Raw genomic sequence first — 17,463 nt, 5'->3', positions numbered from 1 at the left:
ATTATCACTTGTAATAACAGTTCACAAGAGGGAATATCCAGCAAGCTTTATGCTGTGTAGCTGATCAAATCAGCACTAATGCATTTGTGTTTAGTATTATCAATAACACTGTATTGGTTTCTCCGTATATTAATCAATCATATATCCCCAATTACAACACTTTTCAAATACTTGATATGCACCCATTTCAAATCATTGGGGTTTTATAGTCAAATGTGTAATTAACTATGAGGTCCTGACATGAGAGGGTAGGCAATTGTGCTACATAATGTGCGATAAGTGCCGGTATCGGGGGGAGGAGCCCGCCACATTGTGGTTACTAGGATAGCCCCCGGAGACACAATTGGATACCTCCGTATATATACTTGTGAGTCTAATAACTAAAAACTTATCAGAGCCAGTAATGCAATTCATTCCCTATGAAGTTTTGAGTATATATATATATATATATATAAATGCTAAAGCCCTCACTCACTCACTCACTCACTCACTGACTGGCTCACTCATCACTAATTCTTTTACTTCCCGATATGTTAGGAAGCTGAAATTTAACATAGGTATTCTGCAGGTAGGAAACAGAAAAACAACATAATTAGAGTTTTAAAAAACCTCTCACAAGGGGATGAAAAGGGTGTTGACATAATGACGTTATTTCCGATGCGTAGCTTGCGCTGCGGGAATGATAACGCCCAAACGGACAATCGGATCAAAATTTGGATTGCACCTCCAATGTGTAGAACTTATTAAACTACAAAAATAGTCCTGTTACTTTTAACCGTATCTGCTGTGGGTGCTCCTCGGGTGCAAGAAGCATTGATTAATATTTACTTACTGTACATTAAGACGTCTCGAATTTACAGCTCTATAGATTTACCAAATTTTTTACTTTTATTTAAATTTACTTACAACCGTGAAAATCAGAAACTCCCATGCGAAGAATGGGTAGAACAGCTAGTGTATATATATATATATATATATATATATACACACTGCTCAAAAAAATAAAGGGAACACTTAAACAACACAATGTAACTCCAAGTCAATCACACTTCTGTGAAATCAAACTGTCCACTTAGGAAGCAACACTGATTGACAATCAATTTCACATGCTGTTGTGCAAATGGAATAGACAACAGGTGGAAATTATAGGCAATTAGCAAGACACCCCCAATAAGGAGTTGTTCTGCAGGTGGTGACCACAGACCACTTATCAGCTCCTATGCTTTCTGGGTGATGTTTTGGTCACTTTTGAAAGCTGGCGGTGCTTTCACTCTAGTGGTAGCATGAGACGGAGTCTACAACCCACACAAGTGGCTCAGGTAGTGCAGCTCATCCAGGATGGCACATCAATGTGCGAGCTGTGGCAAGAAGGTTTGCTGTGTCTGTCAGCGTAGTGTCCAGAGCATGGAGGCGCTACCAGGAGACAGGCCAGTACATCAGGAGACGTAGAGGAGGCCGTAGGAGGGCAACAACCCAGCAGCAGGACCGCTACCTCTGCCTTTGTGCAAGGAGGAACAGGAGGAGCACTGCCAGAGCCCTGCAAAATGACCTCCAGCAAGCCACAAATGTGCATGTGTCTACTCAAACAATCAGAAACAGACTCCATGAGGGCGGTATGAGGGCCCAACGTCCACAGGTGGGGGTTGTGCTTACAGCCCAACACCGTGCAGGACGTTTAGCATTTGCCAGAGAACACCAAGATTGGCAAATTCGCCACTGGCGCCCTGTGCTCTTCACAGATGAAAGCAGGTTCTCACTGAGCACATGTGACAGACGTGACAGAGTCTGGAGACACCAAGGAGAACGTTCTGCTGCCTGCAACATCCTCCAGCATGACCGGTTTGGCAGTGGGTCAGTAATGGTGTGGGGTGGCATTTCTTTGGGGGGGCCGCACAGCACTCCATGTGCTCGCCAGAGGTAGCCTGACTGCCATTAGGTACCGAGATGAGATCCTCAGACCCCTTGTGAGACCATATGCTGGTGCGGTTGGCCCTGGGTTCCTCCTAATGCAAGACAATGCTAGACCTCATGTGGCTGGAGTGTGTCAGCAGTTCCTGCAAGACGAAGGCATTGATGCTATGGACTGGCCCGCCCGTTCCCCAGACCTGAATCCAATTAAGCACATCTGGGACATCATGTCTCGCTCCATCCACCATCCATTGCACCACAGACTGTCCAGGAGTTGGCGGATGCTTTAGTCCAGGTCTGGGAGGAGATCCCTCAGGAGACCATCCGCCACCTCATCAGGAGCATGCCCAGGCAATGTAGGGAGGTCATACAGGCACGTGGAGGCCACAGACACTACTGAGCCTCATTTTGACTTGTTTTAAGGACATTACATCAAAGTTGGATCAGCCTGTAGTGTGTTTTTCCACTTTAATTTTGAGTGTGACTCCAAATCCAGACCTCCATGGGTTAATAAATTTGATTTCCATTGATAATTTTTGTGTGATTTTGTTGTCAGCACATTCAACTATGTAAAGAACAAAGTATTTAATAAGAATATTTCATTCATTCAGATGTAGGATGTGTTGTTTAAGTGTTACCTTTATTTTTTTGAGCAGTGTATATATAAGTGAAGTGCAGAAATACAGTATATGTAGGCCTTTCAATAACAATGCAAGCTTTTTTTGTCTTGATAAAGAAATAAAAGAGGAAAACACTGTATGCAGAAAGGAAAGGTAGAAGAGACAGAGGGCTCAGCAGTTATATACAGTCAGAGTCTGGTTTATAATATTACGAGCTGACGGCAAGGTACATGGAAGGGATGGTGGCAGGATGATACAGCCATTTCCATTCCAACTTCAGTGTCAGACATGCAGCTGGTACAGTACTCTACCTCCTCTCCTACTGCAACAGTGCATCTGCTGTAGGTGGGAATACTGGGAAAAATGGGCCCCAGGATGTTCTTCAGGATCACTGGCACTGGACTAATTTCTTCCTCTTTCTGATGATGGTCCAGCAATTTATCTTCCCGATGGTGGTGCCGTTATTCCTGATGATAGGCCAGCTCTTCCTCTTCCAGATGATGATCCAGGTGTTCCTCTTTCTGATAATGGTCCACCATTGGATGGTCTGCAGCGTCCTGACCTCAGCCATGTCTCACTAATGTTATGGTTTGTTCCTCTATGTCCAAGCAGCTGGGCTAACTCCCTTCAGCTCATTGTAGCTGGTGACAGTAGCTGTAAAAAAAAAAAAAAGAGAGAGAGAGTAAGAAAAAACACTGATGTGATTGTGCATTAAGATCGGGTCACTGGTGAATCGCTGGCAGCAAATACTGATGAGCGAACGTGATCTCTCTTGGGAGGCTCCTCCTCCTGCGTCAGCAACAGCTTCAACTCCAGAAATGCCAGTGATATTGCTGTGCACTGGGGTTTTATGCCATGGAGAATTTAAATGTGGCATGCGGGCGGCAGTTGGTGGTGGCAGTTACTGATGTCCGTGCTTCACATCAGCATCATCTTCCCGCTGATATTACAAAGTGGTACATGTGGGAAATTAGTGGGACATCAGTGGGAAATGACATGTTAATGCCGAGGAGTCATTACACCAAGAACGGGGTGATTTGGGGCATCTACTGAAATCATCTCAGTTCTGCTGCTGAACCCAGTGAGTTCAACTGTCATTACTGCAGCCAACCCTACTCCTCCATTGGCTATCTCTGCGGCCTCTGTTGTGACAGCTGCCAACATTATATATATATATATATATATATATAATTATATGTGTGTGTTCCCCATATTATATAATAGCACAGAAAAATTATATTACCATGTGCAGAGTTAATCCAATATGCATGCTAGTAGAATAATCTGTAATGCAATATTGGCATATAATGGGGGTCATTCAGTCACTGTCGGAGTTGCTGTTGCTGCTGCTTACATAGAAGAAGCAGTGATAGCAATATGGTAACACAGCTGGAGTCGTCACAACTCCTGTATGCATTACTGATCCGAGCTGCATCCTACGATGTAGTATCAGATCATCTCCAACACCAGTGGCGGAACTAGCGAGCGGTGGGCCCATGTGCGACAAAATGCTTTGGGCCCCCCCCCCCCCCATCTAAGTCCACCGCCTCACCCCTAGAGAGGATCTGGTGAGGGGGACCTGCTCAGGGCCAGGGAAATGGATACCTAGCAACAGTGCCGTAATTAGTCATTTTAGTGTTGTGTGCAAGAAATGGCATCGGAGCCCCGCCCCCCTATGTAAAACAGGGGCAGTGCGCACAAAAAAAAGAGGGGCGTGGCTTTGTGGGGAAGGGGTGTGTCCACAAAATAATACCAATTCATATAACGGTGCACAGTAGTCTCCATTATTCAAATTACGCCGCACGGTAGTACCACTACACCAGGTAGAGACCCTTTTACACATTATGGCGGACAGCTTCCCCTTTTTTACACATTACGGCAGACAGCATCCCCTTTTTACACATTACGGCACACAGCGTCCCTTTTTTACACATTACAACAGACAGCGTTCCATTTTTACACATTACGCCAGACAGCGTCCCATTTTTTGCACATTACGGCAGACAGCGTCCCATTTATTACACATTACGCCAGACAGCGTCCCATTTATTGGGGACACTTGCCTGCCACAGTGTAAATTGGGGACACTTGCCTGCCACACTGTGTAAATTGGGGACACTTGCCTGCCACACTGTGTAAATTGGGGATACTTGCCTGCCACACTGTATAAATTGGGGACACTTGCCTGCCACACTGTAAATTGGGAACACTTGCCTGCCGCACTGTAAATTGGGGACATTTGCCTGCCACACTGTGTAAATTGGGGACACTTGCCTGCCGTACTGTGTAAATTGGGGACACTTGCCTGCCACACTGTGTAAATTGAAGACACTTGCCTGCCACACTGTATAAAATGGGGACACTTGCCTGCCACACTGTGTAAATTGGGGACACTTGCCTGCCACACTGTGTAAATTGGGGACACTTGCCTGCCACACTGTGTAAATTGGGGACACTTGCCTGCCGTACTGTGTAAATTGGGGACTCTTGCTGCCGTACTGTGTAAAATTGGGACTCTTGCCTGCGTAATGTGTAAAATGGGGACACTTACCTGCCGTAATGTGTAAAATGGGGACACTTGCCTGCGTAATGTGTAAAATGGGGACTCTTGCCTGCCGTACTGTGTAAAATGGGGACTCTTGCCTGCTGTACTTTGTAAAATGGGGACACGTGCCTGCCGCAATGTGATAAATGGGGACACGTGCCTGCCGCAATGTGTAAAATGGGGACTCTTGCCTGCCGTAATGTGTAAAATGGGGACTTTTTATTTATTTTATATTTTTTCCTATGGTGGCCGTGATGATGAGATCAGATGAGGTCACGCCCATTTTAATGAGACCACGCCCATTTTAACGAGGCCACACATATCCATGGGGGGCGCATTTTTTTATGTCAATGGGGGGGGGGGGGGGGGGCATTTTGAAATCTCGCACTGGGAGCCAAATTGGCTCCAAACAGCCCTGTGGTGATAGCTAGTAGTCACAGGAAATAAGTACATACAACGTCTTGAGGCAGGGTGATACAATGTTTTTAAAATCACAGACTCATCCTAGTAGATGGTGTTAGGAATATCACAGCATACAGTTATTTTTGAAACTACAGATAAAACGAGCAACACTATTTTAAAGACAGCATACACATTTCAGAGCCACAGAAGTTCTTATTATCCAGCTTTTTAACACACGTGTTGCAACCCTTGCCTCTGTAAACCAGTTTAGACTAGTGTGGCCATCAACGATCGATGATTAGAAATCATCGATGATTTATGGCTAGTGTCAAATGCTTTTACCATCGATGGTGGAGAAGCAGATGGTTTTCCACCATCGGTGGTGGAGGGCGATGGTAATGTTTTTTTTTCCATATTCTTGTGCCCACAGCTCCACAAAACACTCACTCAGTCATCCACTGTCACTGCTCGTGCTACTGCCACCTGCCATTGCACTGCTGACAGCGGGTCTTCTACCTGGGACTGGCCGGCAGCAAACATGCCGCTGCTCAGCTCAACTTAGCGCCGGCTGTCTGTCACTCTTCCTGCCAAGCCTCTCCCCGCCCACTGTATGTATCTTCAATAGACAGGAAATGCGCTATTTGCAGCTTGCCCTGCCTATGCGGGCGTATATCTCAGTGTGACTGTTCTAGTTCTTTTGCAGTGCTACTTTGTCTCTGTCTCTGTGTGGCGTGTTCTGCTCTGCTGCTGATCAGTTAAGGGGCTCCACTGTGGCTGTAATACACTGCAGTGAAGAGACTCAGTCAGTATGTGACTTGTGGTGCTCTGCCTCTGCTATGGGATGCCTGGCCTACTACATAGTTCACAGCACACAGGTGAGGCCACACAGTGACAGCAGCATGGACCATTGTAGCATAGTTTCTAGCCATCGATGGTTCCAGCTAAAACACCCATCGATGGTTGTACTACCCATGACCATCCCTTATTTAGTCTCGTTCACATTTATCTTGTTTCATCAGGACATGGGGGGTCATTCCGAGTTGTTTGCTAGCTGCCGTTGTTCGCTGCGCAGCGATCAGTGAAAAAAACGGCTAATCTGCGCATGCATATGCACCGCAATGCGCATGCGCGTCGTATGAGTACAAAGTCCTTTGTGATTTTGCACTGGTTCTAGCGACGATTCCAATCGCACAGCCGAACGCAAGGAGATTGACAGGAAGTAGGAGTTTCTGGGAGTGTTTGGAAAAATGCAGGCGTGGCCGGGCGTTTGCTGGGCGGGTATCTGACGTCATTACCGTGTCACTCGTCGCAGCAATCATCGCACAGTATAAGTAACTACAGGGCTGGTCTTGTTTTGCACAAAATGTGTTTGCAGGCGCTCTGCTGCACAGGCATTCACACTCCTGCAAAGCGAAAATACACTCCCCCGTGGGCGACGACTATGCATTTGCACAGCTGCAAAAAACTGCTAGTGAGCAATCAACTCGGAATGACCACCAAGATGCCTACAGGAGCGTTTTTAGAGAGGAGGAGGTCCGTGTGCTGCCTCCTACATCCAGGCCCCTCCTCTCTGCCGGCAGCACTGTAGAGTCTCAGCACTAGGGGCTCAGACTGTAATATGCATGTGTGGATGCCCGCTAAAATTGGACTCAAATTCGAGTGCAGAAATTTGTCATTTAGGTTCATCCTCAATATTTACCACTCAGAATAAAATTATCTAAATGGATTTAATAGAACTGACAGCAATTTGACATAATAGATACAGTAACTGACTCTTTCCTTATTTAAGATTTCTTTATAAAAGCCAAATACAAAAATACCAAAAGGCAAAGGCATCACCGCCTGTGAGCAAATTGTTAATAAATTGTTGTGTCTCTGTGACACAATAGGTTTTTCTTCTCAGGATATTTTCCCTGTAAACACACTTCACAAGGGTCACCCAGATTATTAAATAGAGTACATTAAAAATAAGTTTATACAATTCTACAACTGTGCACAGAGCTGGAACTAACGCTATTGCAGCAGTGACAACAATGAAATAAGAAAACCTGTTATTAAACATGTGCATATACTTTGCACATTTGTTATATATACTGTATTCAGTACAGTACTGATATTTCCCCTTGATGCAGAGATTGCATCAAGTTTGTAATTATATTGTTCACCATTTAAACTATTTGGGATCCCATTTTACAGTTTCTTGGTCCCATCATAACCAATTTGTTTTGTTTTGGCTTCTCTACATGCCCTCAGGACTCCCCATCTGCCCCTTAAATGCCAATCATACCTCTCCACATACCTTTTTTATATTGGAGTTATGAATGAACTGTGTTGTATTCTGTTTGTAAATCTGTTTGAATTGATGCAGAGCTAGGAGCATCCAGGTAGAAAGGAAGGGGTACTCTGAGCCCCTTAACATTTAGGGCTAGATTTATCAAAGCTTGGAGGGAGATAGAAGCTGATTGGTTGGTACTTTATCTCTCTCCAAGCTTTGATAAATATGGGCCTTAGGATCTCATTCAGCATCAGTTGCAGTTTTGCGGCCCAGCATGCTATTCGGCGCCAGGCGATCACATCGCTGAGGTTGGAATTAAGGTTGACCTCTGCATATGCAGCTAGGCTGCAGTCGGACCGCCGCTATTTTTCTGTTGGCAATAAGTGGCTGCCCTGAAAACGCCCCCTGCCTGCTGCTGACAATCATAGTGCAATCTCATCCTTCAGTGATGCAATTGCACTGTGAAAGTTCACGCACACGCTGTGTGGCCACTGCACATGCTCAAATGCCCGACAATCACCCATTTGTGATTTTTCGGGCATTTGCAATCCAACCTGAATAAGGCTCTTAGAATCCACTTTCTGGTTTTACGTGGTCTGTATATGCATTGGTTGAATTTTCTTTTTTTTTCTATTGGTTTATTTTAGAGGCCCAGGGTACATTTTCTTACTGACATATTTAAGCCCAAATTTTTAAAGGAAAATGCTTTTACTAGCAAAATATTGACGCTCCAGGCATGCATACTGCAACCTGTACAATCTCTGATGATGCTTCGGCCAATGCTGCTCTTCCCAGCGCCTAGTGGCCACCCCCTCTGCATGATGTCAAGCACTCAGGGGGTGTGGGCAAAGGGCACTGTAAGCCCTTTTATGGTGCTTTTTAGCTTTTACCTTTGTGCCATTTCAGGTTATTGTGAACTTAAACTGCTTACATTTCAATAAAAACTGGAAGAATGGGGTTGTTCTACTTTTAATTAGTAGTATATATACTATTACTCTATCCAGCGGGAAAAATTAATGACTTGCTGTTATGTGTATTTATAACACAATTTCTCTATCGTCCTAGTGGATGCTGGGGTTCCTGAAAGGACCATGGGGAATAGCGGCTCCGCAGGAGACAGGGCACAAAAGTAAAGCTTTCCGATCAGGTGGTGTGCACTGGCTCCTCCCCCTATGACCCTCCTCCAAGCCAGTTAGATTTTTGTGCCCGGCCGAGAAGGGTGCAATCTAGGTGGCTCTCCTAAAGAGCTGCTTAGAGAAAGTTTAGCTTAGGTTTTTTATTTTACAGTGAGTCCTGCTGGCAACAGGATCACTGCAACGAGGGACTTGGGGGAGAAGAAGTGAACTCACCTGCGTGCAGGATGGATTGGCTTCTTGGCTACTGGACATCAGCTCCAGAGGGACGATCACAGGTACAGCCTGGATGGTCACCGGAGCCTCGCCGCCGGCCCCCTTGCAGATGCTGAAACATGAAGAGGTCCAGAATCGGCGGCAGAAGACTCCTCAGTCTTCTAAAGGTAGCGCACAGCACTGCAGCTGTGCGCCATTTTCCTCTCAGCACACTTCACACGGCAGTCACTGAGGGTGCAGGGCGCTGGGAGGGGAGCGCCCTGGGAGGCAAATGAAAACCTATTTGGCTAAAAAATACCTCACATATAGCCTCCGGGGCTATATGGAGATATTTAACCCCTGCCAGAATACACTAAAGAGCGGGAGACGAGCCCGCCGGAAAAAGGGCGGGGCCTATCTCCTCAGCACACAGCGCCATTTTCCTTACACAGCTCCGCTGGTCAGGACGGCTCCCAGGTCTCTCCCCTGCACTGCACTACAGAAACAGGGTAAAACAAGAGAGGGGGGGCAAAATAGTGGCAAAAATTATATTATAAAAGCAGCTATACAGGGAGCACTTATTATAAGGCTATCCCTGTCATATATAGCGCTTTTGGTGTGTGCTGGCAAACTCTCCCTCTGTCTCCCCAAAGGGCTAGTGGGGTCCTGTCTTCGTTAAGAGCATTCCCTGTGTGTCTGCTGTGTGTCGGTACGTGTGTGTCGACATGTATGAGGACGATATTGGTGTGGAGGCGGAGCAATTGCCAAATATGGGGATGTCACCTCCTAGGGGGTCGACACCAGAATGGATGCCTTTATTTATGGAATTACGGGATAGTGTCAACACGCTAAAGCAGTCGTTTGTCGACATGAGACGGCCGGACAATCAGTTAGTGCCTGTCCAGGCGCCTCAAACACCGTCAGGGGCTGTAAAACGCCCTTTGCCTCAGTCGGTCGACACAGACCCAGACACAGGCACTGATTCCAGTGGCGACGGTGACGAATCAACCGTATTTTCCAGTAGGGCCACACGTTATATGATTTTGGCAATGAAGGAGGCGTTACATTTAGCTGATACTACTGGTACCACTAAACAGGGTATTATGTGGGGTGTGAAAAAACTACCTATAGTTTTTCCTGAATCAGAAGAACTAAATGATGTATGTGATGAAGCGTGGGTTGCCCCCGATAAAAAGATGCTAATTTCAAAGAAGTTATTAGCTTTATACCCTTTCCCGTCAGAGGTTAGGGCGCGCTGGGAAACACCTCCTAGGGTGGATAAGGCGCTCACACGCTTATCTAAACAAGTGGCGTTACCCTCTCCTGAGACGGCCGCACTTAAAGATCCAACAGATAGGAGGATGGAAAATATCCAAAAAAGTATATACACACATACAGGTGTTATACTACGACCAGCTATAGCGTCAGCCTGGATGTGCAGTGCTGGAGTAGTTTGGTCAGAGTCCCTGATTGAAAATATTGATACCCTGGATAGGGACAATGTTTTACTGTCGTTAGAGCAAATAAAGGATGCATTTCTTTATATGCGTGATGCACAGAGGGATATCTGCACACTGGCATCACGGGTAAGTGCTATGTCCATTTCGGCCAGAAGAAGTTTATGGACGCGACAGTGGTCAGGCGATGCGGACTCAAAACGGCATATGGAAGTTTTGCCGTATAAAGGGGAGGAGTTATTTGGAGTCGGTCTATCAGATTTGGTGGCCACGGCTACAGCCGGGAAATCCACCTTTTTACCTCAAGCTACTCCCCAACAGAAAAAGACACCGACTTTTCAACCGCAGCCCTTTCGTTCCTTTAAAAACAAGAGAGCAAAGGGATATTCATATCTGCCACGAGGCAGAGGAAGGGGGAAGAGAGACCAACAGGCAGCTCCTTCCCAGGAACAGAAGCCCTCCCCCGCTTCTACAAAAGCCTCAGCATGACGCTGGGGCTTCTCAAGCGGACTCGGGGGCGGTGGGCGGTCGTCTCAAGAATTTCAGCGCGCAGTGGGCTCACTCGCAGGTAGATCCCTGGATCCTGCAGATAATATCTCAGGGGTACAGGTTGGAACTAGAGACAGATCCGCCTCGCCGTTTCCTGAAGTCTGCTTTACCAACGTCCCCCTCCGAAAGGGAGACGGTTTTGGAAGCCATTCACAAGCTGTACTCTCAGCAGGTGATAGTCAAGGTACCTCTTCTACAACAGGGAAAGGGGTATTATTCCACTCTATTTGTGGTACCGAAGCCGGACGGCTCGGTAAGACCTATTCTAAATCTGAAGTCCTTGAACCTGTACATAAAGAAGTTCAAGTTCAAAATGGAGTCACTCAGAGCAGTGATAGCGAACCTGGAAGAAGGGGACTTTATGGTGTCCTTGGACATCAAGGATGCGTACCTCCACGTTCCAATTTACCCCTCACACCAGGGGTACCTCAGGTTCGTTGTACAAAACTGTCACTATCAGTTTCAGACGCTGCCGTTCGGATTGTCCACGGCACCTCGGGTCTTTACAAAGGTAATGGCCGAGATGATGACTCTTCTTCGAAGAAAAGGCGTATTAATTATCCCATACTTGGACGATCTCCTAATAAGGGCAAGGTCCAGAGAACAGCTAGAGAGGGGATTAGCACTGTCTCAAGAAGTGCTAAAACAGCACGGCTGGATTCTGAATATTCCAAAATCCCAGTTAATGCCGACAACTCGTCTGCTGTTCCTAGGGATGATTCTGGACACGGTTCAGAAAAAGGTTTTTCTCCCGGAGGAAAAAGCCAAGGAGTTGTCCGAGCTTGTCAGGAACCTCCTAAAACCAGGAAAGGTGTCTGTACATCAATGCACAAGAGTCCTGGGAAAAATGGTGGCTTCTTACGAAGCAATTCCATTCGGCAGATTCCATGCACGAATTTTCCAGAGGGATCTGTTAGACAAATGGTCAGGGTCGCATCTTCAGATGCACCAGCGGATAACCCTGTCTCCAAGGACAAGGGTATCTCTTCTGTGGTGGTTGCAGAGTGCTCATCTATTGGAGGGCCGCAGATTCGGCATACAGGATTGGATCCTGGTGACCACGGACGCCAGCCTGAGAGGCTGGGGAGCAGTCACACAAGGAAGAAACTTCCAGGGAGTGTGGACGAGCCTGGAAACGTCTCTTCACATAAACATTCTGGAACTAAGAGCAATCTACAATGCTCTAAGCCAGGCAGAACCTCTGCTTCAAGGAAAACCGGTGTTGATCCAGTCGGACAACATCACGGCAGTCGCCCATGTAAACAGACAGGGCGGCACAAGAAGCAGGAGTGCAATGGCAGAAGCTGCAAGGATTCTTCGCTGGGCAGAGAATCATGTGATAGCACTGTCAGCAGTGTTCATCCCGGGAGTGGACAACTGGGAAGCAGACTTCCTCAGCAGACACGACCTTCACCCGGGAGAGTGGGGACTTCATCCGGAAGTCTTCCACATGCTGGTAACCCGTTGGGAAAGACCAATGGTGGACATGATGGCGTCTCGCCTCAACAAAAAACTGGACAGGTATTGCGCCAGGTCAAGAGATCCGCAGGCAATAGCTGTGGACGCGCTGGTAACGCCTTGGGCGTACCAGTCGGTGTATGTGTTTCCTCCTCTGCCTCTCATACCAAAAGTATTGAGAATTATACGGCAAAGAGGCGTAAGAACGATACTAGTGGTTCCGGATTGGCCAAGAAGGACTTGGTACCCGGAACTTCAAGAGATGATCACGGAAGATCCGTGGCCTCTACCTCTAAGGAGGGACTTGCTTCAGCAGGGTCCCTGTCTGTTTCAAGACTTACCGCGGCTGCGTTTGACGGCATGGCGGTTGAACGCCGGATCCTAAAGGAAAAAGGCATGCCGGAAGAAGTCATTCCTACTTTGATTAAAGCAAGGAAGGAAGTAACCGTGCAACACTATCACCGCATTTGGCGAAGATATGTTGCGTGGTGCGAGGATCGGAGTGCTCCGACGGAGGAATTTCAACTGGGTCGATTCCTACATTTCCTGCAATCAGGATTGTCTATGGGTCTCAAATTGGAATCTATTAAGGTTCAAATTTCGGCCCTGTCGATTTTCTTTCAAAAAGAATTGGCTTCAGTTCCTGAAGTCCAGACTTTTGTTAAGGGAGTGCTGCATATACAGCCTCCTGTGGTGCCTCCAGTGGCACCGTGGGATCTCAATGTGGTTTTGGAATTTCTAAAATCTCATTGGTTTGAACCACTAAAAAAGGTGGATTTAAAATATCTCACATGGAAAGTGACCATGTTACTAGCCCTGGCTTCGGCCAGGAGAGTGTCAGAACTGGCAGCTTTATCTTACAAAAGCCCATATCTGATTTTCCATTCGGACAGGGCAGAACTGCGGACTCGTCCGCATTTTCTCCCTAAGGTGGTGTCAGCATTTCATCTGAACCAGCCTATTGTAGTGCCTGCGGCTACAAGTGACTTGGAGGACTCCAAGTTACTGGACGTTGTCAGAGCATTAAAAATATATATTGCAAGGACAGCTGGAGTCAGAAAATCTGACTCGTTGTTTATATTGTATGCACCCAACAAGATGGGTGCTCCTGCGTCTAAGCAGACGATTGCTCGTTGGATCTGTAGCACAATCCAACTTGCACATTCTGTGGCAGGCCTGCCACAGCCTAAATCTGTAAAGGCCCACTCCACAAGGAAGGTGGGCTCATCTTGGGCGGCTGCCCGAGGGGTCTCGGCATTACAACTTTGCCGAGCAGCTACGTGGTCAGGGGAGAACACGTTTGTAAAATTTTACAAATTTGATACTCTGGCTAAGGAGGACCTGGAGTTCTCTCATTCGGTGCTGCAGAGTCATCCGCACTCTCCCGCCCGTTTGGGAGCTTTGGTATAATCCCCATGGTCCTTTCAGGAACCCCAGCATCCACTAGGACGATAGAGAAAATAAGAATTCACTTACCGATAATTCTATTTCTCGGAGTCCGTAGTGGATGCTGGGCGCCCATCCCAAGTGCGGATTATCTGCAATAATTGTACATAGTTATTGTTAACTAATTCGGGTTATTGTTTAGGAAGCCATCTTTCAGAGGCTCCTCTGTTATCATACTGTTAACTGGATTTGATCACAAGTTGTACGGTGTGATTGGTGTGGCTGGTATGAGTCTTACCCGGGATTCAAAATTCCTCCCTTATTGTGTACGCTCGTCCGGGCACAGTACCTAACTGGCTTGGAGGAGGGTCATAGGGGGAGGAGCCAGTGCACACCACCTGATCGGAAAGCTTTACTTTTGTGCCCTGTCTCCTGCGGAGCCGCTATTCCCCATGGTCCTTTCAGGAACCCCAGCATCCACTACGGACTCCGAGAAATAGAATTATCGGTAAGTAAATTCTTATTATCGATCACTAGTGTATAAAATAATAGTGCAGAGTTTAGTACATTGGTGTTTGTAATTCACTTTTTAAACAGTATTTGAAATAAATACGTTAATTCATCTAAATTGGTATTTTGCTAAATGGTCATATCATTATAACATGTAACCTATTATGGTGTTTGTTATGTATTTCAGAATTGGTGATGTTATTGGAGTGGTGGTCAGCCACTGATTGCACGCTGTATACTGATACTGAAGCCTACACCAAATATGGCAATGAGAACGCTATAGTAATTCTCAATCATAACTTTGAAATTGACTTTCTATGTGGTTGGAAGTTTTGTGAGAGATTTGGTGTCCTTGGGGTGAGTAGAAGATTAATTTTCCTTCTTCAAAGTCGGAGCTCCTACTAGTATCTGTATATTTTTATATCCGTTTCCATCTAATCTTAAAATACACAACCTTTAGTATGTAATTGGTATCTGTTGATTATTAAAAAAATAAAACATAAGAAAGGGAAAAAATATATAATTGATTTAACATACAGTTATTACAAAGATAAAAGCATACAAAAGTGTGAACCTTCCAGGTTTTCATCAAGATATTTACTATTTAAGAGCTTGCCAATGCATCTTTTTTCCCATGAAGGTAATGTTCATTCTGTGGCTTTTAAGAGCCCATAGAATGCTTTTAGATCGCTGATGGAATATGTTTTCTAAAGGACTGTGACTAAATCGTACAGAGGCAGATTATACTTGTATTTATTTTCCAAGTGATTACTGTCAAGTTTTGCTGTTCTTTATATCTCCTGCTGCTAAGTGGATGCTTAGTTGCATTATCATTTCAGACTGGTGTTCAAGTTCTTGGTGAGTGTAAATATTTAGGCACACTGCAATGCATGCAGTATTGGCTTATTCTGCTATTGTGCATGTACATTCACCTCTAACACCCACAGTTGCAGGTCATTATTCAATTCTCTAAAACCATCTTGTCAAAAACATAGTGCATGTATTTTATTCATGTCAATAAGGGACCCTTCATCTGCAAATTCACAGAGATCTCAGTCAGTAGAACTGTTTCGCTTCGCTGGGAAGGTATGGTGAACAACAAAGGATGGTCATTTTTAAGGAACCTTCTCTTTTTCCCCTTTTATCACTGTACACTTGAAACCTACTTCATACCTCTCCAGATACTATAATAAAAAGACAATAGCCTACAGTATAATGAAATTATTGATTTAATATACTATGACAGTTGCTAGCCTGCAACTTTTTCATACCTTAGAGCTTGGAATCCGCTACAACACCCAGTATTGAAAAGGTGTTCAGTAGAAAAAGTGTAGAACTGTATTGTGTCCAGTCCACTTGGATGCAAGATACCTTGGAGAGAAAATGCTGGCAGGACGGCTAAGAGCGGCCACGGCCTGGTACTGAGGGGGACTTGGCCAAATCCAGGTTGGCATCACTACGTCCCCTCAAAAAAATGAAAGTTTTCCTGCGAAGCGGCTCCAGTGACCACATAGGGGGCACCGGCAGCCACACCTTAGCAGTTGACCTGGGCTGGCCCCTCCCAACAAGCCCAGGCCCTGGGTAGTTACTACTCATCTCCCCCTTTCTTGGTGGCCCAGATTTGTGACCAGATAATTAGTACATACAGCACAAAGGGACAGATGTATTGACCTGGGGAAGGGATAAAGTAGTGATAAAGAGTGATAAGCGCAAGATACACATAAATGAGGCTGCATTGGGACAAACAAGATAACAAGCCACAAGTTGCATGACCATTGTTTCATTGTCCTTCAGAACACTTTCGTCAGAGTGCTTTACACTTAAAAGAACAACTTACCAACTTTATGTACCTTCACCAGAGATCCCAATGGTGGGGACACCTCATGAATTCCCCATACAGCCAAGAGGTTGACGCCTCACAAGACGTGGCGTTATGTAGGCCATCATCTGTGAATTAGCATTAATAAACCGGGCTGTCAGAATATGAGAAGATTATCTATCTTACTAGCTAGTGGGACCTCCAAACTAATCCCCTTAGTGTGTCTCCAGCTTCATTCCTCCCCTGTGTCTCTTATGCATTATGCTCCTACTGTTTCTACTGTAGACACATGTGACTCCTGTGCCTATATAGCCTCATGCTTCCTCTGTGTCTCTCCAGAATCATTACCCTGATGTCTCTCCAACCTCAAGCCACCTGTGTCTTTCATTTTTGTCCTCCTCCTCCACCCTCTCTGCTCTCCCCCCCCACCCGCCTCACCTTGTCTCTCCTCCCCCATCTCATTCTGTCTCTCTGATCTTAAATAGGGGAAAGGAGTATGTGGTGGGATATGGAGGGGGCGTTGTGTTTGGGGGAGTGGTGGGGACACACGCTCCAAGCGCTGCAGTCTCTATGCCCATCTTCCCATCTCTCTCCCCCCCACCCACACATCCCTCTCTCTATCATCTTACCCCCACTCGCTCTCTCTATCATCTCTTACCACCACTATATCTCTCATCTTGGGGCAGAGGTTGCCCTCCAAGCTCTGACAGCGATGGCTGGAAGAGAAGTGAGGCTGTGACTGTGTCTAGAAGGAAGCCCCTTTCTCTGCTGCTATGACTGTCATACCCCTGTCTGTCCTGCCCCCTCTATGCTATACTTAGCCTTTCCCAGCGCAGAGCATATATTATAGATAGAAGTGTGTGTGTGTGTGTGTGTGTGTGTGTGTGTGTGTGTGTCTAAACACTGATATATACAGTGTATATATATATATATATATATATATATATAGAAAGACAGCATAAAGGGGCACTCACCAGAATTTTGCACGTAAAAAGCATTGAATATTTTATTTATACTTATCAAGGTAATTTCACAAGGAGAGTTCTTTCAACGTTTCGATCCATCAGGATCATCATCAGGAAAATACAGCATAGGCAGCATGTACAAAAAGTTGCATCCGTTCATGTACACCAGTAGATACTGGTGTACATGAACGGATGCAACTTTTTGTACATGCTGCCTATGCTGTATTTTCCTGATGATGAT

At 45.9% G+C, this 17,463-nt stretch overlaps 1 protein-coding gene across 2 annotated transcripts in view; it reads left to right on the top strand.

The window, feature by feature from the left end:
- AGPAT4 (1-acylglycerol-3-phosphate O-acyltransferase 4) overlaps window positions 1–17,463 on the top strand; it is a 287,709-nt gene that overhangs the window by 134,402 nt on the left and 135,844 nt on the right. For both annotated transcript variants that reach the window (XM_063919737.1, XM_063919738.1), the window contains exon 3: window positions 14,626–14,795. In XM_063919737.1, coding sequence (XP_063775807.1) covers window positions 14,626–14,795 — 170 coding nt within the window. The remainder of the gene's footprint in view (window positions 1–14,625; window positions 14,796–17,463) is intronic.

The sequence above is a fragment of the Pseudophryne corroboree genome, chromosome 4 (genome assembly GCF_028390025.1).
Source record: "Pseudophryne corroboree isolate aPseCor3 chromosome 4, aPseCor3.hap2, whole genome shotgun sequence".
Lineage (NCBI taxonomy): Eukaryota > Metazoa > Chordata > Amphibia > Anura > Myobatrachidae > Pseudophryne > Pseudophryne corroboree.
This window is presented reverse-complemented; position numbering and strand designations above follow the sequence as displayed.